The following is a 24982-nucleotide window of genomic DNA, read 5'->3' on the forward strand; positions in this document are numbered from 1 at the left end:
GAACACCAAGAGTGTGCAAAGCAGTAATCAAAGCAAAGGTTGTCTATGTTGAAGAATCTAAAACATAAAACATGTTTTACAACATACTTTTAGAATATTTCTGCTTATCTGAAAGTCTTTACACGGTTTACTCTTGTAGGATCTATTTCTCTTCTTACATCTTACATTTCCCTCTCCTGAATTTTTTCCTTCTTTTTGGCTATTATAAAAAAAATTCTGCCCTCCTTGTAAGTGTCCCAGGAACCACATGCCCGTCCATGTAAAGTTTATTTTCTTCCCACATCTTTGCAGATTTGAAAGTTAGCTGTAGCACTATAAACTAAAATCTTTCTTGTCTGCCTGATATGTGTCAACCAGCAGGGGGCGGACGTGAGTAAATGTTAGGAAGCACTAAAGTCTAGGGTTAAAGTGTGCCATTCCACTACCTTCAATTATGCAAAATCATGCAAAATACCACACATTGCTGTCAGAATCAAAACTAAACAAAAACCACATGAAAAGTGGTTGAAGTTATATCCTGATGATTTTAATGGATCTGCCTCTAAAAATATGCACTTGGAGAGTAATTTACCCATATTGTAATAATACAACACCACTGTTTCTCTACAGAAAAGGGAAGCTAATTGTCCCCCTGAGTTGCAGTAGCATAGGTCAATTGATCATAATGAACCTACTGGAGCACACAAGGCAAATTATTACGTGACTTACATCTAATGCCTTAATTTCTGCATGGTTTTTACTTGATTTTTTTTATTTTGGTTTTCCTTACACTGCCAAGACAGAGCAAATAAGAGAGCCACCAAAAGTGGTCTTTACTATGTAAAACCATTAAAAGAAACAGAGCAATTCCTGACCTATTGTGAGACTGGAGCCTGTCCCAGGTGTAAAAACATTTGTTTTCTGATCTTCGATAATAATTTTTCATAAATTCCCTCTGTCGTCAGTTTTTGATGAAAAATCTATCAGAATTTAACAAATGGTTCTTGTCTCTGCTCATTTCTTAATGCCTGACGTGATGGCAGTCTGTACTTCCACAAGAACTGGGCCCAGTACAAGGAGGGCTTCGGTTATCTCTCACCACAGAGTTCTGGTTAAGCAATGAGAGGGTTTACCTGCTCACTACTAGCTCTAACTTCCAAGTTGTGCTCAGGATACAGCTTGTTGACTGAGAGGGCAACAAAAGGCACACACACACGATAACAGATTATGTAAGACAGGAATTGTGGACAAGACAAACACGACTGCTCTAGTAGCGAGGTTAACTTATAAGAAGAAGAAAAATGACTCAACAGTTGTCACCAAAAACTAACTTTAGATCCACAATTCTGTGACAGAGACAAAAGTACTAATTAATGTGAGGTCTAAACTGTTTGCATTATCTTTATGCAGGTGGCAGGTACACTGAAAAGGATGCTGGTGAATATGGCTTCAACAACAGCATCCTTTGGGTCACGTGGCACAACCGCTGGTACTCCCTGAAAGAGACCACCATGAAGCTCATTCCCCTCAGCCGCATCACAGCAGGAGGACAGCAGGCTGGAGTTAAACAGTTTGGTGGACTTGAGATGCTTAAAAGAGAGACATTTTTAATGCTCTCACTAACAGCTCTGAAAACTCCTTAGATAGGACTCGTGAAGCCAAGTTTCAACAGAAAACCACAGTTTTATTGCTGGCAATGAACAGAACAATGAACCAGAACCGGGAACACACAGGTAGACTCTGAAGGTACGACACGACACTGAGCAAGGGCAAACACTGGGCTAATATACACAAGGAAGTAATCAGGGAATGGAAAACAGACGGGAGACACAGCTGGGAGACATTGGGGCTAACGAGACAGGAGGAGCAAAGCTGGACACACTGACATAAGACACAATCCTTCAAAATAAAACAGGAAACAATACACACTAACCTAAGACACGGACTGGATAGAGAGAGATAGACTAGACACTGAACTAAACCTGCAATAAACATGAGAACACAAAACCTAAGAACTAATCCCTAAACAAGAATAACTGAAACATAGATTAATAATAATCATCATCATCATCACCAACACAAGCACTACAAGAGAATAAGAAAATAACCCATAATGCAAAAACACACCAAAACACAACAACTCAAAATACTGGGTCAAACTGACCCAGAACCGTGACAGGGGCTATGTTATTGGTGGGCTTTTGTCCCCTGCTATGGTCTCCCATGTCAAAGCTGTCCTGGGTGAAGGACCTGACAAAGAGCTGTTCAAAAACCCTTATGAAAAGATGATCCAGGGAGCAGTTCACCCTGCCTGATATAGAGTTACTTGGGCCCTGCCCTAAAGTCAGGCCCAGGGAGGGTGACCGAGGGCAAACACCTGGTGGCCGGGCTTTAGTGCATGGGGCCTGGCCGAGCACAGCCCATATAAGGGACGTGGGCCCACCCTCCTGTAGGCCCACCACCCTCAGGATTTGCCGTTGGGGGTCAGGTGCAATGTGTGCTGGCTGCGCTCAGGGGCAGAGACCCTGGCAGACCGATCCCCGACAACCAAGACTAGCAACTGGAACATGGAACATGACCTCTCTGGTGGGGAAGTAGCCTGAGCTAGTGCATAAGGTCGAGAGGTACTGGCTAGATATAATTGGGCTCACCTCAATGCACATCTTGGGCTCTAGAACTAGTTTCCTGGAGAGGGGGTGGAGTTTTCCAACATAGATGGCAGGATTCGGGTCAGGAAACAGGTCCTTACTGTCATTTGCATCTTTGCGCCGAACAACAGTTCAGAGTACCAGGTTTCTTTGATTCCCTGGGTGGGGTGCTTGAGGGTGCTCCACCTAGGGACTCTGTCATCTTACTGGGAAACTGTAACGCTCATGTGGGCATTAACAGTGAGCCCTGGAGGGGTTTGATTGGGCCAGATCTGAATCTAAGTGGTGTTTTGTTACTGGACTTGTTACTGAAGCAAACCACAGTTTGTCCATAACAAGCACCTGCGGGTGTCCATAACTGCATGTGGCAACAGGAGACCCTAGGCCTCAGGTCGATGATCAATTTTGTAATTGTATAATTAGATCTGTGGCCATATGTTCTGGGCACTCGGAGGTGCTGAGCTGTCAACTGATGGAACTGGAACCGATGGAGAATCTGAATGGAGGCGCCCAGAGCTCCAAACAGAAAGGAGAATCTGACCGTTAGTTGAACCTCTGATACAGATGGAACAATGTGGTTTTCATTTCAGTCATGCAACACTGGACCAGACCTTTTTCCTCTCAATGATCAATCTCACTGTTCACAATGAAGCAGTTCGCAGTCATGTGTGAAGTGGCGGGAATAAGAATCAGAACCTCCAAATCAGAGGCCATGATCCTTGACCGGAAAAGGATGGAGAGCTCACTACTGGTCCGGGACAAGTTTAAGTGGAGTAGTTTAAGTATCTTGGGGTCTTGTTTGCAAGTGAGGAGAAAGTGGAGTGGGAGATCAACAGATGGATTTGTGCTGCAGCGATGCGGACACTGTACCAATCCATCATGGTGAAGAGAGAGCTGAGTGTAAAAGCGAAGCTCTTGATTTACCGGTTGATCTACATCCCCACCCTCAGCTATGGTCACAAGCTTTGGGTAGAGACCGAAAGAATGAGATCTCGGATACAAGCGGCTGAAATGAGCTCCGAAGGGTAGTTGGCCCCTCCCTCTGTTCGTAAGGGACAAGGCAGTGTAAGGAGTTCGGCCATCCGGAAGTGGCTCACAGTAAAGCCACAACTCCTCCATATCTATAGGATCCAGTTGAGCTGGTTCGGGCATCTGACAAGGCTACCTGCTGATGCCTCCTCGGTGAGGTGTTTCAGGCACTTACCACTGAGAGGAGGCTCCAGCTCCAGGACAGAACCAGGATACGCTGGAGGGATTATATCTTTCGGCTGGCCTGGGATTACCTTTGTGTTTCCCTGGACAAGCTGGAGGAGGTGGCCACGGACATGGAGCTCTGGGCGCCTCTGCTTAAGCTGCTGCCCTTGCAACCCGGCTCCTCTTGAAAGATGTTAACTCTGTATGAATTTGAATTTAAACACTGGGACCAGGATAACAAAAGGTTGAACATAAGTGGTGCTGGTACTGAAGTAAGTGGTACTGACAAGTAAACTGACAAGAAAATGCAACCGAAGGAGCATTTTCAACTAATTAGGTTAGCTGACAGCAGGTCAGTATAAAAAATCAGCATCTCAGAGAGGCAGAGTTATCAGAAGTAAAGATGGGCAGCGGTTCATCAATCTGCAAAAAACTGAGGCTACAAATTGTGGAACAATTTCAGAATAATGTTCCTCAGTGTAAAATATGGAAGACTTTTAATATTTCATCATCATCTGCAGTGCACAGGGAATCTAGAGAAATCTCTGTTTGTAAGAGACAAAGCCGAAAATCAGCGTTGTATGCTGGTGATCTTCAGGCCCTCGGGTAGCACTGCATTAAAAACAGGCATGATTCAGCCATGGAATCACTGCATGGGCTCAGGAACATTTCCAGAAATCATTAAAACACTCTCTTTAGAGAGAGCAGTTGTCAACTGTCATGCCAACGTTCAGCATGCCTTCCTTAGAAACATACTTCATCAATACTTTCTTTTTCATAAAATTAATTGTAATTAATTAGCATCGCCAGTGACCCTGAAAGCACTGTGATATAAATGACACACTAGAAACAGTCCTGTATGGATACAAGATATGTAACTAGATCACTCTCCAGTTACAGTAACTCAGCGTTGTTGTACCGGATTCTGGATGTAGCAGCTTAGTAAGGATATTCTTGATGCCATCCATGGCCCCTGACTTTGTTTTATTAAATGATTATAATAATTTGCTTTGGATAATCAGTCTTTTAATCATTTTATTACTTTTTACTTATATTACTTGTGACTTTTAGATTTTAGTTTGCAGAAATTTTGACTTTTAATAAATATTATCTTCTTTTCCTGTGGTCGCCCAGATAAACTATCTTTAAAAAAAATGCCTAACTGAACAAACTGTGAAATGAAATCTTTGAGGACAGAAAACCATTTTGTCACATTGTTGCAGAGCTTTCAGAGCATCTCAGTTGAATTGTTTATTTTGAGCCACAGTTTATTTACTTTGCATTGAACTTGTAGTACATGTCCCCGTGCATCACCGGACTCACATCGATAATCCAAATTCTGCCCAGCTATTGGCATGTGATTTTGCCGAACAATGCGCAGATTTCTAAAGCTTCTTAACAGGACAACATTATGTTAGTACAGCCAGTGACTCTTTCAAAAGCCAGTTTGTTTGTTTTTTTATTAAATTGGCCTCAGAAATTTTTGAAAAACACTGATATAAACATGACTGTTTAAATTTACTCTGCCACAATAACGCAACACACACACACTGCACCATTTAGGTTCAAATTCGAAATGGATAACCATTAATAGATGTACTCTGCTGGGCAAACATGATCTGGCACAGAAGGAAGCAAAACCAAATTTGGCCCTGTCCTCTCACCAAATCTCAAGCACACCAAATCAGGAAATCAAGAAAATGATGAAGAAAAGTGTCGTTGAAATATACATACAGCCCTGAACTCAGTAAGCTTTATGACTGTGTGGCATAGAAACAATCAATCAATCAAGGCTTTATTCGCCACGTGCAGGTTGCCCTGCAGTGAAATAGGACCCCCCCCCCACCCCACCCCCACCTTACAGACACAACACAGACATTACATGGGGATACAGGTCGGAGATCTGTAGCATTACAGAAAAAAAACCACTGAAATATACACTACAATGGAAAAGTACAAGAGGAAAAAAAGAGACCTCTACTCATGCTGGGCTCCTGGGAGGAAAGCATGAGAACAGGAAACAAAAAAACTCCTCTGCACAAAAAAGCAATAAAATTTCCACAGCACAACATTATGGAACACGTGACAAGCCACAGGGTCGGGTGGGGGGTGAGGAGTAATCCGAAGCAAACACAGCAGCCATCCTGCCCAGCGCTACCATACAGCATACAGCATACAGGGCCGGTGCCTTTAATACCATCCGGCCCTGTATGCTTCAAGAAAAACTGAACAGGATGGAGGTGGACCCCTGCCTGGTGGCTTGGATCTCCGACTACCTCACCGACAGACCACAGTACGTCAGGCTGAAGGACATCACGTCTGACACAGTGGTCAGCAGCACAGGAGCACCACAGGGAACTGTGCTGTCCCCTCTTCTCTTCACCCTGTACACCTCTGACTTCTGCTACAACTCTGAATTATGCCACATTCAGAAGTTTGCAGACGACACAGCCATCATGGGGTGTATCTGGGATGATCAGGAAGAGGAGTACAGAAGTCTGGTGAGGAACTTTGTCGCATGGAGTCACACAAACCACCTGCAACTCAACACCTCAAAGACTAAGGAACTGGTTGTGGACTTCGGGAGGTCTAGAGCAGGTCCACTGCCGGTTCAGATAGAGGGGGAGGAGGTGGAGGTGGTCAACAAGTACAAGTACCTCGGGCTGTGGGTGGACAATAAACTGGACTGGTCATGCAACACAGAGTACCTGTATAAAAAAGCCCAAAGCCGACTGTACTTCCTCAGGAGGCTGAGGTCTTTTAACATCTGCAGGAAGCTCCTGAGGATGTTTTACCAGTCGGTGGTTGCTGGAGTACTTTTCTATGCTGTGGTGTGCTGGGGGAGCAGCACAGCAAAGAAGGACTCATCCAGGCTGGAGAAACTGATCAGGAGGGCTAGCTCTGTGGTCGGCATGAAGCTGGACACTCTGGTGACAGTGGCAGAGAAAAGGACATTAAAGAAACTGATGGACATTATGGACAATGCCAGGCATCCTCTGCACACGGCCATTAACAACCAGAAGAGTCTGTTCAGTGACAGGTTGCTTCTCCCAAAGACAAGAACTAACAGACTTAAAAACTCCTTTGTCCCACACGCCATCAAACTGTTTAACTCCTCTCTGGAGGGGAGAGGGAGGGGAAACAGGAGGACAAAGGAGGGAACAACTAAGCTGTAGTGCCTCTTCACCTCACTGTGCAATACCTTTGTGCAATACTTTTGTAAATAGTCAACGGTGCAATAGACTCAATACTTGAAATGTGCAATTCACTTGTATTTTTATTTTTATTCCTATTTATTCTATTTATCCCCTTCGTATATTTTATTTATATTGTCTCTGTATTTATATATATGTGTGTGTGTATAACTCTGTAACTTCTGTCGGTGCTGTGCTTTTTTGGAAATCGAATTTCCCAGAGGAACCCACCCGAGGGATTAATAAAGTTCTATCTTATCTTATCTTACCATTCCAGTGCGGGCTCAGACCCGCTGTGTTCCCAGGAGGGAACAAGCATCGAAGGCGTTTGGAAAGGGAGGAGAGATGAGTGTGTGCATATCAGTGTATATGTATAAATGGTAAATGGCCTGTATTTATATAGCGCTTTACTAGTCCCTAAGGACCCCAAAGCGCTTTACATATCCAGTCATCCACCCATTCACACACACATTCACACACTGGTGATGGCAAGCTACATTGTAGCCACAGCCACCCTGGGGCGCACTGACAGAGTATGTGTGTGCGTGTCCAGAGTTCAGCTGAGACAGTGTCCTTCGCCCTGCTAGGCTAAGTAAACAGTCTTCCAGCCAACCCAATGTTGCCAATGTGGATTTGTTCAGGCTCTTATATTGAGGATTTCATTAGGGACAATGAAAACAGTTCCAGCTCACACATTCTGAGTGGAAGCTGAAGAAATGCCACTTTGACTCCATAAGAAACAGTTCACTGCTAACTAGGCGAGGACTAGAGCAAATGAAAGTTTGTGTAATATGGTTATGTCCCAACAGTTCTTTGTTCATCTACTGAACATTAAACATGACAATAATTTGACTGTCGCCATCCATTAAAATAGGACCCTCTGGGAATCACCAAGACCTTGTATATTATGAGCTACTATTCATCAGTTAGAGGTTAGTCAGTCCAGAAATAAGCAGTCAAGGTGATCAGAAGTAAACAGACAGAACCATTTATAATAATAATAATAATAATAATACATTTTATTTGAGGGCGCCTTTCAGAAACCCAAGGTCACCTTACAAAAAACACAATTAATAAAAGGAACAATAGTGATAAAATACATAAAATAAGTTAAAATTACAAAACAGAGCGTGACAACAGATAAAATCAGCATTAAAGCGAATAAGCCAGTTTAAACAGATGTGTTTTGAGCTGTGTCTTAAATACGGAGAGGGAGTCAATATTTCTTAGTGCAGGAGGAAGAGAGTTCCAGAGCTGAGGAGCAGAGCGACTGAAAGCTCTGTTCCCCATAGTGATAAGGTGTGAGGACGGAACAGTAAGATGAATAGCAGATGATGATCTGAGAGTGCGGGAAACAGTGGTGATATGGAGCAGGTCACACAAATATGAAGGAGCAGATTTATGGATACACTTGTATGCAAGAAGTAAGATTTTAAAATTTATCCTGGCTTCTATGGGCAACCAGTGAAGCTGCTGAAGAACTGGGGTAATATGAGCACTTAACGGAGTGCAAGTTATGACCCGAGCTGCAGAATTTTGAAGAAGTTGGAGTTTATGAAGGGACCTTTTAGGGAGACCAAATACGAGGGAATTACAGTCATCAATACGGGATGTAATAAGACTATGGACAAGGATGGCAGCAGCATGGGGAGTAAGGAAGGGACGGAGTCGGTGAATATTACGTAAATGGAAGTAAGCAGACCGAATGAAAGAGTATTATCAAGTATGACACCCAAACTCTTAACCTGAGGGGAGGGAAGGGTGGGAGAATTTTCAACGTTAATGGAAAAGCTGTGGGATTTGGTTAAGATAGATGGTGTACCAACAAGTAAAACTTCAGTTTTATTACTGTTAAGTTTGAGGAAATTGGAGGAGAACCAGGATCTAATCTCAATAAGACAGTCTGAGAGGGAGGTAGGTGGGAGGGATGAATTGGGTTTAGAAGAAAGGTAGAGCTGGGTGTCATCGGCATAACAGTGAAAATTTAGATTATATTTTCGGAATATATAACCAAGAGGAAGCATATAAATAATGAATAAAAGAGGCCCCAATACTGAACCCTGGGGCACACCAGCAGAAACAGGATAGAGAGCTGAAGAATGGGATTTAAGTTGGATAAACTGAGTGCGGTCTGAGAGATAGGAGGTAAACCAGGTAAGTGGGGTATGACTAATACCAATGGAAGCTAACTGTCCAGTTCAGAGTCACACAGGTAGCTGTAGCCTGTGCTGTGGGGCGAGAGGCAGTAGGCCTACACTGAACAGACAGACAATCATTCTCGCAATTTAGAAGCACTGATAAACCCATGCATTTTTTTTCTTTTGGACTATGTCAGGAAATGGCTGGACACCACTAGATTTGATCCCTGTGGATGTAAAGAAACAATGCTAATCCAGAACAAGCAGCTATTAATGATAAACCTTTTAAGTGCAAAAACAAAAAAATCGTGGCCACAGCAATGGAAATAGGGCATTATTTCTACAATTAGCAGGAGTGGTAAGAAAGAAAGGAGCAGTAGAGCGCAGACTGAACTGGTTAAAGCAACTTGGAGAGCACAAATTATTATTATTATTATTATTAGTGTCAAGAAAAGAAGGACATGCTGTGTTCTCGCTTCACGCAGGAAATATAACGAGATTCGGAAGAGTAGAGGTTAAAGATTTGGCTTTTTTCCATTTCAACTTACCTCCTGGCCTATAGGTGGCGCTAATAAGCTGCTAGCTGTCCTTTTACCTCTTTACTTCCGGGGTATTCGGTCGTTGGAGCGTCGCGGTAGTCATGTTTTTGCGTCCGTGATACTTTTCGGGGAGCGTGCTTTGTTTACTGAAAAAAGGGATATTTTCCGCTTCTTTATAATACTGCTTTATTTTTACCGCCACAATGACTGAGGTAAGAAGATATTTGAAGTCCGTTTTTTTTGTCTTTTTTGTGCTTCCGCCCGCCCGGCAGACACATAGCCACGCTCGGCTAATAACTGCAACCACACGCTTATGGTTTTGTTTGCATTACACATAGTAAAAAGTAATTACTCCCAAAGTTTGCCGTGGTTGCACTCGTTTAAAACCCACGTTTTACTATTTATTATCATCTACAGGATGTTCAGAAGCACTCAGTCCACACTCTGGTCTTCAGATCTCTTAAAAGGACTCATGATATGTTTGTGTCTGATCACGCCAAGTCCATCGCGCTGGATGATGAAAGGTAAACGTCACAGTGTTACCTTCTAATGATTTGAAGTTGTGTTTTGGGGTAAATTAAATTCACATAGCAAGCTCTAATGTCATGTGAAATTGTTGTAGAGGTTCGATTGAACAATTTTGTACTAGCGCTTTGTATTAATATTGCTCGCTAGTCCAGATAAATGAGGAGGGTTGCCTCAGGAAGGGCATCTCATGTAAATAAAAAAATCTTTGCCAGTAGTGAGACCTACTATCATTTATGGTTTGGAGAGATTGGCAATGACAAAAAACAGGAGCTGATGCTGGTGGTGGCAGAGCTGAAGAATCTTTTCATTGGGCGTGACTGGGGTGGATAAAAATGAGTATATTGCAGGGAGATCTCAGGTCGAGTACTTTGAAGACAGAGAGCTGGATGTAGAGAAACAAGGCGGAGATGTTTTGGACATGTGCAGAGGAGGGTTTGGACAAAGGGTGTTTAAGATTGACCTCCCAAGCAGGAGAGAAAGACAAAGGAGGACATGCAGAGTGTTTGACACAGGACGATGTTCAGGATAGGGTGAGAAGGAGACATATGTTCTGCTGTTGTTGGGGAACAGTCAAAAAAGAAGGATTTGTAGATGCAACACTAAAGAGCATCAATTTGTCAGGAGTTTATTTTCAGTTTACCAACAACTCTTTTTGTCTGTAAATTTATACTGACATTATGGTAATAAGTAGGAAGTTAAAGCGCTATCAATTTCCTGCTCCAAGAAACAGAAATCTCTGTGTGTTACTGTGTGTTGTTCATGTGTTTCAATATCATTATGCTAATTTAATCAAACATATTAGATGTTTTAAGGGGAAATGCATCATTATGTCATCTGCTTGCAGCCACAAGTTGAAGATGGGGGTTAAACTGAAAGCAGACTACGGTGCAGTGTTACACCTGCCCATCCTGAGGGAAGGGAAAGACAGAGCCTCACACCTTTCGGGCAGCATGGAAGGCCACCAGAACTACGCTCAGCCAGGTGAGGATGAAAGTGTCACTGCATGTCAGAGTCACTCTTAAGTGTGCCAACAATTTATTATTAACAAATATGTGGAAATGTAGATATTTTTTTTATTATGTTTTGCTGTCAAAAAGCTCCGTTTGTCTTTAAATTTAGCTTTTCTTTGTTATTCTGAAACCTTTTATTTCAAAACTACATGATTTAAAGACATTTTGGGAATATTATTTATGTTTTAGGTGAGGACCCAGAATACCTGATCACTGGGACACATGCCTACCCGTCTGGACCAGGTAAATACTCTCAATTTGTGACTTTTTAATTTAATTTCATCATCCAATTGGAGCGTTTATAACCAGTATTTTTTTATTCGCCAGGGGTGGCATTGACCACTGACACAAAGATGCACAGGAATCCCAGTGACACCGGAGTACACTCCATGGCGTTAGTTTTACCCCCATCGCAAGCTAGGTAAACTTTGGCCCTCACACACACAAACACAGTACAAAGGGAGTCAGTCACCAGTAGTAATTTAGCATAAAAGCACTAATAACAAAATGATGCTTACTCACACATAAACCATCATTTACTCTGTGGGTCATTTGTAGGCAGGACGCGAGTCGCACAGCAGCCAGTATTGCTGACATCCACCGGCATGCAGGAGGAGCAGAGCGATCTCACCCTCCGTCATCTGCAGTGGTAGGTCACAGTGTATTCCTACTTTTACTCAGCCTTATCGGTTTGAAAGAAAGAAGTGCAAAACTGATCATCCGTGTGTTTTCAGTCACTCCTGGAGGGAGGTGGGACCAGAAATTCTGCCCTCATGAGGAGAGCGCCCACAATGCCCAAACCTCAGTGGCATCCGCCATGGAAACTGTTTCGGGTAACTATAAATCATTTCAACTTTTCTAAGTTTAAGCTTTGCTCGACACGATACAGTGGGTAAGGTCTGGGTTCTGTGTTTTGCTTAACTGTAGTTTGTTTTGTCTGGTAGGTCATCAGCGGCCACCTTGGCTGGGTGAGGTCCATTGCTGTAGAGCCTGGGAATCAGTGGTTTGTCACAGGCTCTGCTGATAGGACTATAAAGGTGAGTCAAGCAGGAAATAACAGTAAGCGACAAACTAAAAATGGCTCATCTGACATGGACTGACTAAATTAGCTCTCCTCCGAGTCATCTCTCCTCGGGATCGTTACCTGTGTTTGTTTCATAGATTGTTTTCTGTAGGCTCCAACATGCCACAGTGCCTGCTTGCAACTTTAATACCCTGCTCTTCACAGATGATTAAGTTATACTAAAAGCCCAATTTTTACCTATTAAACTGACTATGTTTCTAAATTAATCTCAGATTATCTTAATTTGACTTGAAGGCTGCCTGTCTTGACAGATCTGGGACCTGGCCAGTGGAAAACTGAAACTCTCTCTGACTGGACACATCAGCACAGTGCGTGGGGTGGCGGTCAGCAGCCGCAGTCCTTACCTTTTCTCTTGCGGGGAGGACAAGCAGGTCAAATGTTGGGATCTGGAGTACAACAAGGTATACTTTCAAACAAGGGAGTTATTGGTTTGTGTCATTCAAAACAGTTTATTTAGCGGCTTTATGCTGTAATGATTTACACATTCACCTGTGAAGGTTCCTTTGGGAGGTGACACAAATGTTTTTTGGGGGCTGCATCTGGCATAAAAGCTTTTCCCAATAAAACAGGCACAGCCCTGGTGAATAAAGGTGCAACTGAAACTAGCTAACTTGCTTCTGTTGTGGCTCATTTTCTTCTTTTTCTCTCCTTGTAATGTTGTGGATGTTTCTTGACTATATTGGTTTATATTTTAGGTAATTAGGCACTATCACGGACACCTCAGCGCAGTGTATGATCTGGATCTGCATCCAACCATCGACGTGCTCGTGACGTGCAGCAGAGATGCCACAGCGAGGGTAAGCTCTTACTTTGTGTTGAATCAGCGAATGACATTGATGGAATGACCTAAATGGATCAGGTTTAAGCAGTACAGTGCAGAAAACTGTGTGACAAACAGCCACAGACTGAGCAGCAGGCATACCGTCATCTAAATGTTCTCCGTTGATGTTTCATCGTGGGACTTTCAACTGCGTTGGTATAACGACCCCTCACATATTGAGGTGGTTGTTAATCATAATGGAAAATGACCGAAACAGAGTAGAGTCAAGGCACATAGGTACTAGTGAAAAGAAACTTACCAGTCATGGATCGGCCCCCTCCAGCGCTCAGACCTCAAAGTGTGGGATCATCTTCACAGAGGAGAGAACCAAAGACAGCCAACATCCAAAGAAGAGCTTTGTTTGTCCACCACAAAGCCCAGACTTAAAATTACAAGAAAGCTTGTCTCAAAGAGAGAAGAGAAAATACGAAGAAACGAGGGGTGGCTCAACCCTTTTGCACAGTACTATATTATAATAATAATGGATTGCATTTATATAGCGCTTTTCGAGACCCTCAAAGCTCTTTACAGTTCCACTATTCACTCTCACATTCACACACTGGTGGAGGCAAGCTACAGTTGTAGCCACAGCTGCCCTGGGGCAGACTCTTCCACTAAAGGGCTGTGTTCAGATGTGATGTGGGTTATGAGATGACACTAACTGCTTGTCCTCCCGGTCCATGCAGGTGTGGGACATCAGGACGAAGGCAAATGTGCACACACTGACCGGTCACACAAACACTGTGGCCACGGTGAGATGTCAAGCAGCAGAACCACAAATTATCACAGGTACAATTATGTTTTTTCAAATCGCTCACAACAGCAGTATAAACCCCTCAGTAAGACAGGTTTTAAAGTGGTTTCTCTTCACTCTTGCCCCTAATGTGTGCTTGGTTTGTGCAGGGAGCCACGATTCAACCATCAGGCTGTGGGATCTGATTGCTGGGAAAACCAGAGCAACTCTTACAAACCACAAGAAGTCTGTGCGAACTCTGGTCCTGCACCCCAGACAGTAAGTGGTGTTTTATATGGTGGCGTTGGTTGGAGTGGAGGAAACGCAGCATGCAGACTCCTCAAACAATGCATATTCAAAATTGGTTTGTTGTTATAAATATGTTTTTACAGAAGCTCCTTCGACATGAGGCAGGTAAATGCAGGTGTTACTAATCGCATCAGTTAGTTTTAAGCCTAATTAATGTGATTAGTAACACCTTTGTTTACCTGTTTGATGCCAAAGTGAATCCTGTAATTTAAAAGAAATAAAGTTTTGATTGATAATGAAGATAAATTAAAGCTTGAGTCATGATTTAGGATTACAGGAGCACATTTGTTCATAACTTTAATTGCAAGAACTCATTAAGAGTTGTTGTTCTTCAGATATCGATGTCATATTTGTTGTTTTGCAGATATACTTTTGCCTCTGGATCCGCCGATAACATCAAGCAGTGGATGTTCCCAGATGGAAACTTCATCCAGAACCTGTCGGGCCACAACGCCATCATCAACACTCTGGCTGTTAACTCTGATGGCGTGTTGGTGTCTGGAGGTAATAAAGAGCTGCGGTGCTGTCTTTAACTGTCTGCCTTTTTTGTTTGCTTGTTTTAAATCATTTTATTGAGGCTAATGTTGACCTCATTACACACAGCCGACAATGGAACTATCCACATGTGGGACTGGAGGACCGGATACAATTTCCAGCGTATCCACGCAGCCGTGCAGCCCGGATCTCTGGACAGCGAGTCGGGAATCTTCGCTTGCATGTTCGACCACTCTGAAAGCCGACTGATCACGGCAGAGGCTGACAAGACCATTAAAGTTTACAAGGAGGATGACACCGCTGTACGCTACACTGTTACACTCTACTTGTATTTCTGTGCCGATTCTTATGCAGCAGGAAATAAAATAAATAATAACCATGTTTTCTTTCCTGCAGACAGAAGAAAGCCACCCAGTCAACTGGAAACCAGAAATCCTCAAGAGAAAAAGATTCTAAAGATTTATTTGTTTTTCTTGCCACAGTAACAGCAGTGAATTATATTTCCACCAACTTTTGTTTGCTTGTGCTTTTTCTGTCAGGCAAACTCTCAGCTTTCTCAGAAGCATGCTCTTTATTCTAAAAACCATTTGCAGTCCTCATTGTATGATGTTAGTCCGATAAAGCAGCCGTTACGGACTGCCAGGAACCTCCCCGAGCGTTTGTTCTTGATGATAACGGCTCTCTGATAGCTCTGATCCGACTCGTCCACCAACAGAAGCCACTCTTCACCTTCAGAAGGACAGACTTCAGAGTGGACCTGCTCAAGTCAAACCCTTCAAAGGAAATGTGTTTGGAAGTTTTAGCCAGGAAAGAAAAAACTTGTATTGTTTCAGCAGAATTGGTGTTTGTACAGACATGGAAAGTTTATTATGCTCCATTTGAATAAAGACCACATTTTTCACATGCCTGCGTTTGTTCAGTTGAGGTGGGTTTTGTGTACTCACCGAGGTATCCGTGGGTGAAGGCGTTCCTGTAGTACTTACAGCCGTCACCCTTGATCTCCTCTCAGTAGCACTGATCTCCACAGGACTCGCTGAGCTCCACTGTGGTTCTGCTTTCAGCAGGTTTCTGCATTATCTGCTCACCTGTGAGGTCAAGTTGGAACAGCAGAAATGTTAGATGAATCTAAAGTGGCTGCCACTTTGTAATTAAGTGGTTGACTATCAGTAGACTTGGGAAATGAAAGGCCTAGTAATGCTTAATATGTATTCATGCTGTGTACAACGGGATTATTCTATGAATAATTTTCCATATTTTTCTCCCAGTTAACAGTAATTGAACTGCTTTCATTAAAGCGAGTTTTTACCAGACAACCTTTCTATTGAGGGGGATTTATTATTCCTGTTGTGTAACGATGTTCAACTAAGTTTTTTATGAAAATGTGGCTCAGCTACGAAACAGTCTGGCAAATTTCTGACCTCTGAAAATATCTTCACTTAGAGAACTGCTCATTGGTTATTTTCTCTTTTTGAGACATCCTTTGGCACATGGTGTTGTTTGTTAATGTTTCCATGGCTACCTAAGTCCTGCATGTAGAGCTTGGAGAGAGAACGACAGAAGGCTCAGCCAGGTTTCTTCTTCAGACGGGCTTTTCTTGGCTCTGGCTGCTCCTCCACCTCCTTCGGAGGTTCTTCAACCGTCAGTAGGTGGCCCGCATTATACATGATCTCCTCTTCTAGAGACCTGAGACACATGTCAAAGTGCTCTTCATCCTCCTCTGCATTTCTGGGAGACGACAGCATTGATGGTTGAGAGTTCAGATGTTACAGTTAGGTGCACTTGTGATCTCTAAAATATATTTTATTTAGCTAAGATATTTTTTTCCAAGACAACATGAAATGGTGACATTGTTCCAGGAAATTCAAGGACACGTGTGACTGAAGGACGACACTTTCTAACAAATGCAGTTTCCGTCCTGCTAAAATTTCAGGTTTTAAAACGTGTGCTCCTCACCTGAAGTCCACCCACAGCAGGCCTGCAGTGATCAGTCCCAGCCACTCACTGGCCTCCCAGTTGTTTGTCAACATCACCGGCATAATGATGACCTGCCGTTTTTCGGCATAGTTGAGTTCCTTCTTACAGCACTGTGATGCCTGGTAAGCCGGAGTCATAAACGGACAGATCACAGCAGCCTCTTCCACTCCTGCAGCCATGCTGAAAACGCACACAGATTTAATATGCACAACACAGTAGTGATGAAGCCCATCAGAGATTAGAACAGATGAAACCTGTTATCCACGTCACTTTGCACTCACGCGTCGTTGATGTTGCCCGTCACCCCTCCTTCGATGTCCCTGTGTCCATCCACACAGGGAGCCCCTCATCTTTCAGGTGATCGTATATCTTCTTGACAAGAGGCTGATCATCCCACTGGTAGGAGAGCAAAATGTGAGACGGCATTTTTTTGGTTTTTTTTAAATTTTACTTAGATTTATGAGAAAGAAAAAGTCCTGTGATGCTTTGGAGTGGGTGGTTTCTGAGTTGCTGAGCAAACTAACCCAGACAATGAGCCCCTTAGCTATGCTGCTTGTTTACTGTGGTCAGATTACACCTGTTGTGCGGTTGCAGCAGGCCATGATCGCAACTACAAGCTGCAGGACAAACGAGAGGTCAGCAATGACAGTAAACTGTAAGACCAGCATTTTCCAGCCATTCCTACCATTTATTATTTATACTGAGCACAGTTTAGACTTAAACAGACAGACTGAAGTCTGTTATGAAGAAATAAGAAACGCCCTATTTGTGTTTATGATACCATTTACTTTAGCTATGACGGATATTATTGTAATGTTTTTCTGGTTTAAATATAATTAGTTTAGGTTTTTATGCAACAGTGTTTTTAAAGAAGCACAAACTGCACAAACAAATTTACATTTATTCAGAAATCCTTGTACATTAGTATCAGCTGCTAACAAACTGCAATCATGTCGTTATTATCAGGGTGGTTTCTTTCATCTTGTGTTAGTTTTATGCTTCCGTTTCAAAGAGAAAATCATAAAAAAAAGTATCTTGTTTGTGAAGTTTTAAATATTTTATGCAGAAACATTGAAATATTCAGGAAAAATTAACTATCATCATTGTAAAACTGTAAAATTGTATATAAAATAGGTTTTTGGTTTTTTTTCCCCAGTGAAGGAAGCAAGCTCCCATGCAGTAATCATCTTTTATACATTTCAGAGCTCTTGCTTGCTTTATGCTCCTGAGAGCTGTGGCAAGAATCTTCCCATTGAACATGAGATATCAATGTAAAGCCCAGGATGTCCTCTATTTGGTACAGCAGGACTTATTGGGATAGCTAAAATAAGTCAAAAGATATAGACCAAGAATAAATGTCCATCACAGAGGACATAAATGAATAGGCTGGTTCTCAGCTATTCATGGACTTTGCAAATGCACAACCCCCACACAGCCACTAGGGGGACCCCAAGCTGCAAGCTCAGCCTCATATATTTGGGAAAATATTTAAATGACCTGTTTTCATTTGGAGCCAGCTGCTCTCTTCTGTGTGTTTACTGAAACACTTGTGTGGTTAAAACTGAAATGTGGGATATTGCCAAAGCTTGGCTGCAACGACAGGGAAGCTGTGGTGGATCATTTAAAAAAAAAAAAATCACCATTAGGATATCTTGTTGTGAATGAAGTCTGCATATGATGTATGACTGACAGCCTCACATCTTCACGAGGAGAATAAGGGTGGCCCAGGCTGCAGTGAAACCCGGATTGCATCAAAATGTGTTTATTTTTTAAGCATAAAATTAAGAAAAGAAGAAGAAATCTACAGAAATATGCCCATGATAAAGGAAATATTTGCTTCTGTGGAGGAGGAGCCAGAATTTGAATAAAAAAATAAAAACAAAAACAGAAAGCTGAAGTTGAAGAGGATGTATTACTCTTCTTATTGTTGTTGGGCTTTTCTTATTTGAACTTTAAAATAGATGCTATATTTTCTTTGTATTTTAATATGGTATTTCACTTTATTTTCACCTTATGGTGTAATTTTCACACCGGTGTGGATGCCAGTTAGGTTTTGATTTGAAATAGCGGTTTCATTAATTTTATGTTCACCTGGAAAATTTTGGAGGAAAACTGTGCGAAGAAGCTTCATTATTTACTTTTATGTAGATTTTAATTGCTTGCACCAATTTTTAGGTCTTTCATCTGAATTTGAGATACATAATTATCACCATGGATCATTGGATCAGCTTAAAGAATTTAACCTCTCCACCCCCACCCTCCCAGTTATCGTGTTATAAACAGCGATCCCCAAAGAGAATCTCAAAAAGCTAGAAACGGCCCTGATAAACTTCAGTATTTTGCTGAGAAGCTCGTGTGGATGTTACATTGAGAATCCTTAGACCTGAGGAGACATCGTCACCCCAACCCCCCTAGGACTAAGTGACCGGATAGCCTTGATTTTTCCTTTCTTTTCCTTTTAAAGAGTGGTACAGTTTCTGCTTTTTACCAGCAGAGTGAGCCACCCTAACACTTATATGTTCCTTTGCTTAGACGGGAGCACTTTATTAAATCACTTCAAGCTCATACTAACCACATTACCACAAAGGGGCCTTTTAGGACACCGTTTTGGCTCAACTGGTGTGATATCCGTATTTATTCCACTTTCCACCTGACTTCTTCCACAGGTCAGCTATACTAGGCCACGTGTCAGCAAGAGGCACTGAAGGTAATCTCTCAGCCTAATTAAATCTTAAGCAATCAGGGCCACAGATGGAGCCGACCAGCGTGGGACGCGCCGCCTGCCAGGAGGAGTGTTCACGGCGCACAGTTGGTGCCAGTCAGAGGTGTCGAGTTATGTGAAGGAGCCAAAGGGGGATTTGCACTGTGCCATGGCTGATTAGGCAACGGTTCACGCAACAAGCTACTGAAGTACGGTGAAGGAGAATGACCGCTCGCAGTCGCCCTGCGCGCAAAAACGCGTTCGTCCGTTTCGGTTCGGAAAAGTGCGCTCAAACGTGAGGACAAAACTGAGGACTTCGACTCGAGAATATGCTGGCGGGCATCGACCTCAACAAACCGAGAGCTCAAAGCCACGCGTAAAGGAGGAATGGGGTGCAAGGATGCCTCAGCTTCGCTCCTTCAGACGCTCGTCCTGTCCCTGCTGTGCGCACAGTCGCTGGGACAGGTCTTCAACCTCACGCTGTCTGTTAAAGAGGGTCTTCCGGCCAGAACTATCGTTGGAGATCTGGGAGCGGGACTAAGCAGGCCGAGCACTGGGTTTTTCATCTCAGAAAGCAGAGACTCGTATGTTTTCAGAGACTTGGAAATAGACGCGGACACGGGCATCATCTCCACAGCTGTAGTCCTGGACAGAGAGAGCAGGGATAAGTATGAATTTGTGGCAGCCACTCTCACAGGTGAGATGATAAAAGTGACAATAGAGGTGAAAGATGTGAACGACCATTCTCCCGTGTTCCCCTCCGAGCAGGTTGAGCTGGAAATATCAGAACTGAGCCCACCGGGGAGTCGGTTTCAGATTGAAGGTGCTAAAGACCAGGATGAGGGCGAGTTTGGTACTCAGGGATACAGGATCACAGAGAGTGAGATGAGTGACTTATTCCACCTGGATTATCGCAGTGGACCTGAGAACCACCTCAACCTGGATCTAGTTCTTAACAATAAGTTAGACAGAGAAGCGCAGGACTTGTACACGCTGACAATCGAGGCCTTTGATGGGGGGATCCCAGCCAGGACTGGGACTCTTCAGGTGAACATCCACGTCCTGGATGAGAATGACAACCCGCCTGTGTTCAACCAGACTGAATATCACACCTCAGTGCGTGAGGATGCTCCAGTCATGTCTGCTGTGTGTCAGGTGCAGGCCACTGACTATGACCTGGGTGACAATGGCAGACTCACATATGAGATCAACAGGAGGCAGAGCGACCCAAATGAGGTTTTCTCCATCAATGAAACCACCGGGGTGGTCTATCTCAACAAGCCGCTTGATTTTGAGACTCAGGCTTTTCATGAGTTGATCATCAGCGCGAGAGACAACGGGGTTCAGCCTGAGTACAGCAGCACTTTCGTGGGTGTCAGAGTGCTTAACATCAACGATAACAGCCCCACCATCAGTGTACTGTTTCTCAGTGACACAGGAGATGCTGTGGTGTCGGAATCAGCAGCAGTCGGGGACTACGTAGCCCGGATTTCAGTGTCGGACCCCGACCTCGAGGGGGAGAGAATCACTGTCACACTCGAGGGAGGTGATGGGAAGTTCACCCTGAAGCAGACAGATGACTTTCTGTATGCACTGTGTGTTAACTCTGAGCTGGACAGGGAGGAGAAGGATTTGTATGAGCTGAAGGTGCAGGCATCAGATTTTGGCAACCCTCCCCTGAGCAGTGAGACGGTTTTCCTCCTGAAGGTGTCGGACATGAATGACTGTTACCCAGTCTTTGAGAAGGATGCGTATCTCATAAGTATTTCTGAAGATGCTCCTCAGGGGAGTTCTCTCATCCAGTTTCAGGCTCGAGACGCAGATGAGGGTGCAAACTCAGAGGTCCGATACTCCATTCTGAAGTCCAACCAGGACAGCCTGATCGACATCGACCCGGAGTCAGGCCTGGTCGCCACAGCTGCAGCTCTGGACAGAGAGACGCAGATGGAGATATGGTTCCTGGTGGTGGCAGCGGATGGAGGAGAACCGGCTCTGTCATCCACAGCGACAGTCACGGTGCTCGTGGAAGACGTCAACGACAACGAGCCAGTGTTCGAGCAGCAGCTGTACAATGTGTCCATACTAGAGCAGAGCGATGTTGGAAGCTGCTTTTTACAAGTATGTTGGAGGATATTCAGCATCATTTTGGTGACTTATCTAAAAGAACAACACATTATTGTTTCTGAATGGTTCTAATTACATTTTCTGTCCAAGAAGGATCCACAAGATGATAATAATGATAATAATAATTGGCACTGAATCAGAAAAGCTTATTAACAAGGCAACAAATATATATATATTTTTACAATTTGGGGAGCTGACACTCATATGAAATCACATGCATATTTATTTATTTTTTTACAAGAACACATCCACACACAGACCAGGGGAGCGTTTCACTTGACTTGGCACTCATCTCAGTAAAATATCAGCTAACATGGATTCACAGAAACAAAAATAAAGATATCTTTGTAGGTTCTGAAAGATTCACAGTAAATATCCAGCATCTTGTGCTCTTTTGCTGTGTCTGTCTTATGTCTTATAAGACAAAAGTAGCCTTCAGTCTGTTTGCACAAAGCCGTCAGTGTTCCTCCTAAAGATGCTCAACATGCACCCTTTCCAGCTTAGCTCTGTGGCTTTAGTATGACAGATGTGCTGCCTGGTACCACACTCCAGCAGGCTGGCACAAAGTGCATCCCAACACAAAGGAACATTTGTTTAAGGGCACATTTTCTGCAAACAAGAGATTTGATGAATATATAAGGACTGAAAATTTCTAAACATCTGGCTGACTTTTAGTTGTTTAGTTCCCGATTCGAACTTTAGCTACGCCGCTTCAGAATACTGAAGATGTCATCCAAAATAAATGCGAGAACTAGCAGGAGCAGAGGTAACCAGAATATCTGGGAAGTCGTCTATAAGGAACCCCCCTCTGTCGCATGATTTTGCAAACGCAGCACATATGCTTTATTCTAAGAAGCAAGCTTCAAAAAACTGACTGGGTTTGCGTGACTGTCCAGACCTTGACCCGTGTCTTTAAACTTCCTTTGATCAGAGTTCACAAACTGGGAGGTGATATCATCTTTATGACTGTAAAATGAGCGCTCTATCTGTGAGACATGTCTGCAGTCACAGCCACAGGCAGACATGAAAGGAGCTGCACAGGATATAAGGCGCGCTTTTACTATAATCTTTATACTGCAGGGATGGTCCTCGCCCTTTGATTGTGGGGATTTTTTATGCTTTTATTATGTTGACTCTCACTGTCAAAGGAAGACGCGTATTATGATTCATAGTACAAAGCTTAATCTAAAAGCTGGCAGTTACTGTAGTATGGGAGTGCTGTTTTACAAGGAATATTTCTTCTAATATATAAACACTTAAACATACCAAAAACTGCTAATTTTTACATAAAGTATTTGAGTAGGAGCACTTCATAATTTACTATATATATATATATATATATATATATATATATATATATATATATATATATATATATATATATATATATTGCAGTTATGTGCACACAAGCTTCATAAGATGAGGGACATGAATTGAAACACAAAGCATGAATGAATTCATGTGAAACTGCATGAACCACAAAGACTGTCTAGTGTGTGCTTTGATTCAAGAACAATATATTCGTTAATGCAGTTATTGATTAATAATAATTAGTCAGTTATTAATCACGTCCATGTCATTTCATACTGAACTCTTTCGTTCTCAGATCACTTAAAAACTGGGCAGTGATGAACACAAATGTCGTAATCATTCAATCATCACTAATTAAGGGGCGATCGTGGCTCAAGCGTTGGGAGTTCGCCTTGTAATCGGAAGGTTGCCGGTTCGAGCCCCGGCTCGGACAGTCTCGGTCGTTGTGTCCTTGGGCAAGACACTTCACCCGTTGCCTACTGGTGGTGGTCAGAGGGCCCGGTGGCGCCAGTGTCCGGCAGCCTCGCCTCTGTCAGTGCGCCCCAGGGCGGCTGTGGCTACAATGTAGCTTGCCATCACGTGTGGGTGGATGACTGGATATGTAAAGCGCTTTGGGGTCCTTAGGGACTAGTAAAGCGCTATATAAATACAGGCCATTTACCATTTAAGGAGGTGTTCTTCCTCGCTTCATCATATAAGTTCAGTTATATTGTTGAGTTATTGATAAAGGCCTTGTTATTATTTTCATTTTCAACGAGCAGTATCAGGTACAAAATCTAAGCTCACCTAAACCAAATAATCTACTTGTGGACATTTTTCAAAAGTGTTTCTCTTAATTCTTTATATTTTTATTAAACATATTACATGTTTTACCTTTGTTTTATTTTTAGCATTACAGTGTAATTGTTTAGGGTTTCCCCTTTAAACATGTGCTTATTAAAATAAAGGATCAGGGCACCATTTTTACCAGAAAGGTAACAGTTACCTGTTAAAGTTGTGAAGAAAATCATCTTAGATGATCATAATTACACCATATGCAGCACATATAGCACATTATAGGCTGATGATAGGTTTTAAATTAATTATTTAATGTTTTTTTTTCCCACATATGACCTTAGATATGAATATATAAGTTTTACACTAAATTGTTCCCAGTTATTCTGCAGCACTGGTTTTAATTGAATTTGTCTTTTGTGTTAACGAAATGATTTAAGATGTTTTCATTTTTGCACCTCCTGTTTTCATGCCTGCATTTCTCTTCTCTTTAGGTCGTCGCTACAGATGCAGACAGCCCTGAGTTTGGGACGCTGCTCTACTCTCTGTCTGATGGCTTCGACAAACAGGCCACACATCCGCTCTTCCAAATAAACCCCCACACCGGAGAGCTGTGCGTCTCCCAGGATATTGATCGAGATACGGGACAGACAGTCCACGACATCCTGATCAAGGCTGAGGATCCAGTGAGTGACACGCAGATATATAACAGTGGATTTCATTTAAACAATTCGTCCCTAATTTCTGGGTCCTAATAAAATTCTCTCCCTCAGGGAGGCTTGAGTGCTCAAACCTATGTGCACATTGAGATCGAGGACTTGAACGACAACGCTCCAGTGTTCAGCCCTGAGGAGTACACCGTGAGCATCAGCAGCCACGCGCAGCCTGGCACAGAGATCGTCAGCGTTATTGCCACTGACAGAGATTCTGGCAGGTTTGGCCAGGTTACCTACGACCTCCTTCCTGGCGACATGTCCACTTTGTTTTCGCTGGATAAACAAACAGGTAGGGTCGTAAAGATGTGAGAACACTTTCTGTTGTAGTCTGAACATAAGTGTGTGGACACAATTTCCAGTGAACCAACTGTTGCTTTTCCAATACTGAAATAAATAAAGCTTTGTGTAGGTTTCAGTCTTGGTAAAGGATAGCATTTTGACTTCTTAAGCTTGATTTGTCACATTGATCCAATCAGTAGTCTTTAAGTAAACCGTGTGACTGGCAGGCTCCATTATTCAGGGATAAACGACTGCTTACTTTGTGTAAGTCCCCATGAAATGATTGTCAATGTCACAGCTCAGCAGGGGTGATGCAGAAAGCCCCAAAAGGCTTAGATCCCCAGGTGGCTAAGGGGTAAGATAAGATTCGTGCTCAGCCAAAATTTAACACCATGAAATGGATAAATTATAGGAAAAGAAAACTTTAATCTG

The 24982-nt window shown here is 43.0% G+C and overlaps 2 protein-coding genes across 2 annotated transcripts in view; both read left to right on the top strand.

Annotated features, from left to right (window-relative positions):
- Positions 1-9764: 9764 nt before the first annotated feature.
- plrg1 (pleiotropic regulator 1) lies at positions 9765-15575 on the top strand. The gene is made up of 15 exons (XM_080880150.1): positions 9765-9904; positions 10110-10216; positions 11065-11201; positions 11420-11473; positions 11558-11651; positions 11789-11879; positions 11965-12063; positions 12175-12267; positions 12566-12715; positions 13010-13111; positions 13821-13923; positions 14038-14146; positions 14541-14680; positions 14780-14973; positions 15068-15575. The coding sequence occupies exons 1-15, from the start codon at positions 9896-9898 to the stop codon at positions 15125-15127; spliced, it is 1542 nt and encodes a 513-aa protein (XP_080736276.1). The 5' UTR covers positions 9765-9895; the 3' UTR covers positions 15128-15575.
- A 4155-nt stretch (positions 15576-19730) lies between these two features.
- Positions 19731-24982, top strand: part of dchs2 (dachsous cadherin-related 2) — a gene marked incomplete at its 3' end in the record, with an annotated part of 28678 nt that continues 23426 nt past the window's right edge. Inside the window, exons 1-3 of the mRNA XM_080880127.1 lie at positions 19731-21464; positions 24050-24241; positions 24329-24560. Of these exons, the coding sequence (XP_080736253.1) occupies positions 19734-21464; positions 24050-24241; positions 24329-24560 (2155 nt within the window). The 5' untranslated portion in view covers positions 19731-19733. The remainder of the gene's footprint in view (positions 21465-24049; positions 24242-24328; positions 24561-24982) is intronic.

This window comes from Rhamphochromis sp. 'chilingali' (assembly GCF_963969265.1).
Source record: "Rhamphochromis sp. 'chilingali' genome assembly, chromosome: 4".
In the NCBI taxonomy this organism is placed as follows: domain Eukaryota; kingdom Metazoa; phylum Chordata; class Actinopteri; order Cichliformes; family Cichlidae; genus Rhamphochromis; species Rhamphochromis sp. 'chilingali'.

Bases quoted from the DNA above. Each gene is read 5' to 3' on its own strand.
- plrg1 (XM_080880150.1), top strand. The intron at 11,474-11,557 runs GTAAATACTCTC...TTTATTCGCCAG, and splicing joins TGCCTACCCGTCTGGACCAG to GGGTGGCATTGACCACTGAC. The intron at 14,974-15,067 runs GTACGCTACACT...TCTTTCCTGCAG, and splicing joins ACAAGGAGGATGACACCGCT to ACAGAAGAAAGCCACCCAGT.